This window comes from Quercus robur, chromosome 9 (genome assembly GCF_932294415.1).
Source record: "Quercus robur chromosome 9, dhQueRobu3.1, whole genome shotgun sequence".
Taxonomy (NCBI): Eukaryota; Viridiplantae; Streptophyta; class Magnoliopsida; order Fagales; family Fagaceae; genus Quercus; species Quercus robur.
In genome coordinates, this window is record NC_065542.1 from 27,208,778 (window position 1) to 27,217,243 (window position 8,466).

The 8,466-nt window shown below is 38.4% G+C and overlaps 1 protein-coding gene across 4 annotated transcripts; it reads left to right on the top strand.

Annotated features, from left to right (window-relative positions):
* Positions 1–240: 240 nt before the first annotated feature.
* On the top strand, positions 241–8,031 carry LOC126700232 (pentatricopeptide repeat-containing protein At3g18110, chloroplastic). Of its 4 annotated transcripts, none has more exons than XR_007647086.1 (4): positions 241–4,025; positions 4,174–4,339; positions 4,502–4,587; positions 7,403–7,465. XR_007647086.1 is itself a non-coding variant. In XM_050398269.1 (4 exons), the coding sequence occupies exons 1-4, from the start codon at positions 358–360 to the stop codon at positions 7,937–7,939; spliced, it is 4,497 nt and encodes a 1,498-aa protein (XP_050254226.1). In that variant the 5' UTR covers positions 247–357; the 3' UTR covers positions 7,940–8,031. The 4 variants fall into 4 exon arrangements, 1 of the variants encoding a protein (XP_050254226.1); XR_007647084.1 differs by having other exon boundaries at positions 243–4,025; positions 4,139–4,339; XM_050398269.1 differs by having other exon boundaries at positions 247–4,025; positions 4,139–4,339; positions 4,497–4,587; positions 7,403–8,031.
* Positions 8,032–8,466: the final 435 nt, after the last annotated feature.

Sequence of the window (8,466 nt, forward strand, 5' to 3'; positions counted from 1 at the left end):
GTGAGTGGTAAATGTGAGATGGTGAGTCTATGTAGGGACACATCTCTACCACTTGCAACTCACCATGTGAGTGAGTTGTGGTATAAGTTGTGTCATTTTATGTGACACCAACATTATTGAAATACAAATGAAATCTTGATTTTTTGACCTAAAAAAAAAAAAAACCTGTTCAGAGCCCATTACAGCCCACTTATAAAATTTGACCTGAAATCCACCAATTTACGGTCCGTTTGGATTGATTGAAATCCACCAGCTGTTCTCTCTCTCTCCGCGCCAAGCCAAAACGAAATATCTGTTAGCAATATATCTTAATATCTTCCCCAAACTTGAACCAAACCAACTGAGCTGACTGAGGCTATGGTTTCCTCACCAACGCTGGCCTTTACCTCATCAACCTTAATACTACACTCACCAGACCCATCTACTAAGGTATGCAAATGCAAAACCTTCTTTATTTCTTGTTCTTCAAATTCTGCTACTTCTACTTCTACTACTACTACTGATACTACAAGCACTGGTTCTGACCCAGTGACTATTAATAATGACAATAGGAGTAATGGTAACACTAACACTCAGAAATTTAGCTATAGCAGAGCCTCTCCATCAGCGAGATGGCCCCACTTGAAACTCACTGAAACTTACCAATCTTCTCAGACCCAATTCACATTTCCATCTCCTCCTCTGACCCATGTTGTCGAGGATGCTGGTCTGTCTGTAAAAACCTCGGATTCTGGGACAAAAGAGGAAACCCAGAATGGGAATGATGGTGTAGAATCAGAATCTTTGAATATGAATGATGAAACCCAACAAGTGTTGGGGAGGCCTAGCAAGACTAAGTTTAAGAAAATGACTAAATTGGCCCTTAGGAGAGCTAAAGATTGGAGGGAGAGAGTGCAATTCTTGACTGATAGGATTTTAGGATTGAAATCTGAGGAGTTTGTGGCTGATGTGTTGGATGACCGGAAGGTTCAGATGACTCCCACTGATTTTTGCTTTGTGGTGAAATGGGTGGGCCGGTCGAACTGGCAACGTGCATTGGAGGTGTACGAGTGGTTGAATTTGCGACATTGGTTCTCCCCGAATGCACGGATGCTTGCCACCATCTTGTCGATTCTTGGAAAGGCTAACCAAGAAGCCTTGGCTGTGGAGATTTTTGCCAGGACAGAGTCTGCGGTGGGTGATACTGTCCAAGTGTACAATGCCATGATGGGTGTGTATGCGAGGACTGGGAGGTTCAATAAGGTTCAAGAACTGCTTGATTTAATGCGCGAAAGAGGGTGCGAGCCAGACCTTGTGAGTTTCAATACTTTGATTAATGCCCGTCTGAAGTCGGGTGCTATGGTGCCTAACTTGGCTGTTGATCTTTTGAATGAGGTAAGGAGGTCAGGACTTAGGCCGGATATAATAACTTACAATACTCTTATTAGTGCTTGTTCACGTGAATCAAATTTGGAGGAGGCTGTGAAGGTTTACGATGATATGGAGGAACATAATTGCCAGCCTGATTTATGGACTTATAATGCTATGATTTCAGTGTATGGGAGATGCGGACTGTCTAGCAAAGCTATGCAGCTATTTAACGATTTGGAGTCAAAAGGGTTTTTGGCTGATGCGGTGACGTATAATTCTTTGTTATATGCTTTTGCAAGAGAAGGGAATGTGGAGAAGGTGAAGGAGGTTTGGGAAGAAATGATAAAAATGGGGTTTGGTAAAGATGAGATGACATACAATACTGTAATCCACATGTATGGGAAGCAGGGCCGACATGATTTAGCATTGCAGCTTTACAAGGACATGAAATTGTCAGTTCGAAATCCTGATGCGATTACATACACTGTTTTGATTGATTCACTTGGGAAAGCAAGTAAGATAATGGAAGCTGCAAATGTGATGTCAGAGATGTTGGATGCAGGAGTTAAACCCACTTTGCGGACTTATAGTGCTTTAATTTGTGGGTATGCAAAAGTTGGGATGCGGGCAGAGGCTGAAGAGACATTTGATTGCATGCTTAGGTCTGGGATTAGGGCTGATCATCTAGCATACTCAGTTATGTTGGATATCCTACTGCGGTTCAATGATACAAAGAAGGCAATGGTGGTGTATCGGGAAATGGTGTGTGATGGCTTCACGCCTGATCATGCCCTTTATGAGTTCATGCTCCGAGTATTTGTGAGGGAAAACAATTTGGAAGGTATTGAAAAAGTGATGAGAGATATGGAAGAAATATGTGGTATGAATCCACAAGTTATTTCTTCCATTCTTGTTAAGGGGGGATGCTATGACCATGCTGCTAAAATGTTGAGATTGGCCATCAGCAATGGCTATGAACTGGAACGTGAGAATTTGGTATCTATCTTGAGTTCATATAGTTCGTCCGGAAGGCACTTAGAAGCACGTGAATTGCTTGAATTCTTGAGAGAACATGCTCCTGGCTCAAAGCAACTGTTAACTGAAGCATTGGTTGTCATACTTAGCAAGGCTCACCAATTGGATGCTGCCTTGAAGGAATACACTAATACTAGGGAATTTGGTTCATTTAGTGGAAGTTCTATCTTGTATGAAACCCTGATTCAAGGCTGTGAAGAAAATGAACTCTATGGTGAAGCTTCTCAACTTTTCTCTGACATGAGATTCTTTGGTGTTGAACCATCTGAAAATCTTTACCAAATTATGGTACTCATATATTGTAAAATGGGCTTCCCTGAGACTGCCCACCATTTAATTGATCAGGCTGAAATGAAAGGTATTTTGTTTGAAAATGTCTCAATGTACGTTGATGTTATTGATGCCTATGGGAAATTGAAGCTATGGCAGAAATCAGAAAGCTTGGTGGGAAATCTTAGGCAAAAATGTACAACAGTGGATAGGAAGGTTTGGAATGCTTTAATTCAAGCTTATGCCGCAAGTGGTTGCTATGAGCGAGCCCGGGCTATTTTTAATACAATGATGAGAGATGGCCCTTCCCCAACTGTAGATTCTATAAATGGTCTATTGAGAGCTTTAGTTGTTGATGGGAGATTGAAAGAGCTTTATGTGGTAATCCAGGAGTTGCAAGATATTGGTTTTAAGATAAGCAAAAGTTCTATTCTTTTGATGCTTGAAGCATTCACTCAAGCTGGAGATATTTTTGAGGTGATGAAAATATATCATGGAATGAAGGCTGCTGGTTATTTTCCCACCATGCATCTTTACAGGATTATGATTGGTTTGTTGTGCAAGGTAAAGCGAGTGAGGGATGTTGAGGCCATGGTATCTGAAATGGAAGAGGCAGGATTTAAACCTGATCTTTCAATATGGAATTCTATTCTTAAGTTATATGCAGGAATTGAGGATTTCAAAAAGACTGCTCAAGTGTACCAGCGAATCCAAGAAGCTGGACTTAATCCAGATGAGGATACTTACAATACTTTGATTATAATGTACTGTAGGGATCATAGACCAGAAGAAGGTTTGTCACTGATGCAAAAAATGAGAACGCTGAGCCTGGAACCTAAGTTAGACACATACAAAAGCCTGATTGCAGCATTTGGTAAGCAGCAGCTGTTGGAACAAGCTGAGGAACTTTTTGAAGAGTTAAGGTCAAATGGATCTAAATTGGATCGTTCCTTTTATCATATAATGATGAAAATGTTTAGAAATACTGGAAACCATTCCAAAGCGGAAAAGCTATTGGGCATGATGAAAGAGGCAGGAATAGAACCCACCATTGCCACAATGCATCTGCTTATGGTTTCTTATGGCAGCTCTGGACAGCCTCAGGAAGCTGAAAAAGTGCTTAACAATTTGAAAGTAAGTGGCTTAAATCTTGATACACTACCATACAGTTCAGTCATTGATGCTTATCTCAAGAATGGTGATTATAATGCTGGAATACAAAAGCTCATGGAGATGAAGGAAGGTGGTTTGGAGCCAGACCATAGAGTATGGACATGCTTCATTAGGGCTGCAAGCTTGTGCAAGCAGACAAGTGAGATGCTTATCCTCTTAAATGCACTCCGGGATGCTGGGTTTGATCTTCCCATCAGGTATCTATTAGTTTTTCAAATTTTAGAATGAAGATAAGGTGTCGCCAATGGACTTTTTAGTTTCTTCTAAACTTCTCCTGTGAATTTGTTTCTAAGAGAATCTTGTGTTGTAGGCTTCTGACAGAAAGATCTGAGTCACTTGTTTCAGAGGTAGACCAGTGTCTAGAGAAACTAGAACCCATGGAAGACAATGCAGCCTTTAATTTTGTCAATGCTTTGGGGAACCTATTGTGGGCATTTGAACTCCGGGCTACAGCTTCATGGGTTTTCCAATTGGCGATCAAGAGGAGCATCTATCACCATGACGTGTTCAGGTAGGTGCTAGGAAATGCAGTTTTGAACTATCAATTCGTGTTATTTGTTTATCTAGGTTAGAACTCTGTTTTGCCAAGAAAAGCTTGAATAGGATATGTATGTGTTATGTATTAGTTTCCATTAGTTTGCTTATAACTCACAGTCCATTAAATGCAGAGTAGCTGAAAAGGACTGGAAGGCTGATTTTAGAAAGTTGTCTGCTGGTTCAGCTCTTGTTGGTCTTACTTTATGGCTTGACCATATGCAGGCAAGTTCTCGTCCTTTTCATTTCTATTAATAGCACTCTGAAGGCTGCCATTGTCAGAAGTTTAGAATAAATCTCTATGGCTGTTACTAAGGATGCTGTTAGTCATTATTACTATTAGCATGTCACTGAAATCAACTCATCTCAACTAAAGTCTTAATCCCAATGAAATTGGGAAGTAACAGTTCAGCCACATATATTCTTTTCTGCCAGTCCATCACATGTCTGCTACCTGTAGCATGTTATTGGAATATTTTTCTTTTTAAAAAAAATTATATATATATAGGTGTCACATCAGTCAATTTCAAAACATTAATTTTTCATTTGTTAAAATAGAAGGCTATTTTTTTTTTTTTTTGGGGGGGGGAGTCATTCACATAGTTTAAAATCTGAGAACTCCCAATTGAACATATTGGCCACTTGACCTAGATGGTCCATTAGTTCATTTACTGTACATAAACCTAAATGTGTTTGAAGCAGTGAGCATGACTTTATTCCAAATGAACATCTCATGATTCACTGAAGTCATTGTTCATGCTATGGAAAGATGCTGAACTGTCAAAGAATTCATAAAATGCTTGGTCACTATTGGAAGCTGTCAAGTTCATAATTATTTTGCCAAGGTAGTTATGATTTAACTAGGGTTCCTGGGGATTGGCTTATTTGCACAACTGAGAACCAGCCAGGATTAGGCTTGTTTTTTACATTTCTGCTCTTCTGTCACTACTTTTGTCTATGTTTTTGGTTGTGGTTGTGTGTTTATTGAACCTTCCACCATCTCTGCAGCACTCATTCTTACTATTGCTTCTGAAGGTTGTAGTGCACACCACAATGATACACCTTAAATGGATTTTGTATTTTATCATCTATGAGTGTTGCTCCAAAGTAAAATGCTATGAGCTCATCTCTAAATTTTCTTTCTTCAAAGCCTTGCAACTCATCAGTTGAAAGTACTCTCTCTCTCTCTCTCTCTCTCTCTCTCAGAACATCATAACATTTGTGTTAAAGGTTGACCATTTTCAATACTCTTGTCAAATATGTTAGTCAAGGTGGTAAATTGGATTATGAGTGGAAAGGTCCGTGGATGTATCCTGTATCTTCATTCCTACGTAAATTACTGGGAAGCCAATATTTTGATTCAACCAGCCATTTTTGCAGTAAAGAAATCTTTTTGGGACTATTCCTATACTTCCTGCCCCTTTTGTTGTTGTTCATGTGTACAGGCACTTAATTAGTCAGCAAAAGTTCAATAAAGATTGTGGTCTTGGGGTTTGTAGATTCTAAGATTTGGTATGAGGTTTATAACTTCTCAAAAAAGAAAAAGAAAAGGTCTGATGTAGGGTTTATAAAGTGAATGTGGGCATTCTAGGAAACCAGTTATGGGTTGATGTAAATAAGTTGCTGAAATTCCAGAAGAAAGAATTTTTTTTTTTTTTTAAATGTATAATACTCCAGACAGCTATTCAATTTGTGTTCATATTGCCCATGTACTGTTTTTTTTTAGGGAAAAAGAGGTTTGGTTATAATGATCATGCAAGTATGCAGAGTCAAAGACAAGACTGGTTGGTCACTGTTGGTGTTTGAATAGTAATAAATTTAGTCTATTACTAAATTGTTACTAACAAGTAACTGCAATTGTTGTTATTATTTGATTTTTTGGTGAATTGGGATTTTTTTGAGTGTTATATTGATCTGTTTTCTAAGTATGAATAATAAAACTCACATGTTTAGTAGCTTGGGTATGCATTTGATTTCCTTCATTGAATGCTCTTGATCTAATTAAGCTACCTTTCAAGTTAGCTATTAAAGCTTGAGACAGGATGGAAAAGTAGATCAAGTCTACCACAAGTCAGACATCATCTTGATTGTGATGATTGCCTCCTAAGAGATTTAGTCAAATCTATGAAATTTGGAAAAGAAATGGATTGTCTATTAAAAGCATCTATAATAGATGATTTGAAAGTATATAATCAAACTGAATGTTATCCTTTGATGATACTCTTTTTCAAATTTTATATTTCCTAGTTAATATTGACATGGTGAGATGTGAACCTTTTGTGGGACTTACTAGCCAACTAAATAGGAGCAAACTCTTGTTCTTTCACCAACTTGGGATGAATATCAATGTGGAAGCTTATTGGAATCAAAATAGAAAGACTAAGAATGAGCCAGTAATTGCACATCTACCCTTTCCCCACGTGTCCCCCTTCCCAAAAAAATAAAGATTGTTCTATGAAAAGAACCATACCAGAGATACTTCATTCTTGCATTTCTTTGAATTTAAAACAAAATTAAAATAAAAAACCATAGTTCTACTAAAGTAGCATCTTCATTAAGCACCCAAAATAAAGAGGAGAAAAAGAATAAAGTTAGGACCCTGGCCTTTTACAAGCAATTACATGACAGGCGTTTTTTAGATCACCAAAAGCATAAAGCATTGTCTCTGCATCTCTGGGAAATAAGATTTCAACTAATGTTGGTATGTATGTAAAAGATCTTGCCTTATTCTAATCTCTCTGCATCTAGGTACCTGCATGCATTCAAGCATACCTGCATAATTGCACATTCATTCACAGACATGAACATGAGCACACAAACACAAACATGATGTAAATCTGAATTCATATGCGTGCTTGGTGATTTTCATTCTTTTAAAAAGCTGAGAAGGATGCAAATGTAACATGTAATTCACAGAGAGAGGACGAACTTTAATCCTAATTACTGGGGTCTGCCATAGGAATTGCCAGTATCACTGAACTTTCACGAGGACTTTGACAATCATTTTTGTGCCTAACATATGGTTTTCTATACTTGGCAGGATGCATCATTGCAGGGTTGTCCAGAGTCTCCAAAATCAGTTGTTCTGATTACAGGGATGGCAGAGTATAACATGGTTTCCCTAAATAGCACATTGATGGCTTGCCTTTGGGAGATGGGGTCCCCTTTTCTGCCTTGTAAAACACGAAGTGGGCTCCTCATAGCTAAGGCACACTCCCTTAGGATGTGGTTAAAGGACTCCCCATTTTGTTTGGACCTTGAGTTGAAAGATGCCGCATCTCTCCCTGAATCAAACTCCATGCAGCTCATTGAAGGATGCTTCATTAGACGTGGCCTTGTTCCTGCATTCAAGGACATAACTGAGAGACTTGGACTAGTGAGGCCCAAGAAGTTTGCCAGATTAGCTTTGCTATCTGATGACAGAAGAGATAAAGCTATTCGAGCTGACATAGAAGGGGGGAAAGCGAAGCTGGAAAAAATGAAGAGCAAGTTTGCGCTTAGTAGAAAGGGGAAGACCAAGAAGCCTAGAAATGGGAAATATTTTCGTAGAGCTATGCTGCCAAACATTGAAAGATGATTTATACCAGGTTTAATCTAAAATACACTGTCATATGTCTATAGTTTATGGTCTGGGGAAGTCCCAAAAAATCAATTAATCTGTGTTCAACCTTTTTTGTTGTCTTGCTTGCCAATGGTGGAAAAATTATAAGATCCACATGGTGGATAAGTGATGTAGTCCACCATTCCATTAAAAAACTTCCACATATTTAAAATTGTTAGTTAGAAAATTTTTTTAAACAGAAATTAATTACAGACTTAGCAATTTTAAACAAGTTGAAATTTTTTAGTAGAATGATGGACAAATGACATGGTCCACCAGAGAACTCTATAATTTCTCCTAATGGTGGGCAATGTTAATTGTGCTTCTTAGCATGCGTTTGCATGCAAATTATTTTGCGTTTGCCTTTTTGGCTAGGTCTCACAACACTGTTCACAACCCAGCAAAAAACGCAAAAACGCGCATAATCATGCATTTCTGGGTCCCACGGCACTATTTACATCTTTAAAAATTATTTTGCTATAGTATTTTCAGCAATAAGTTTT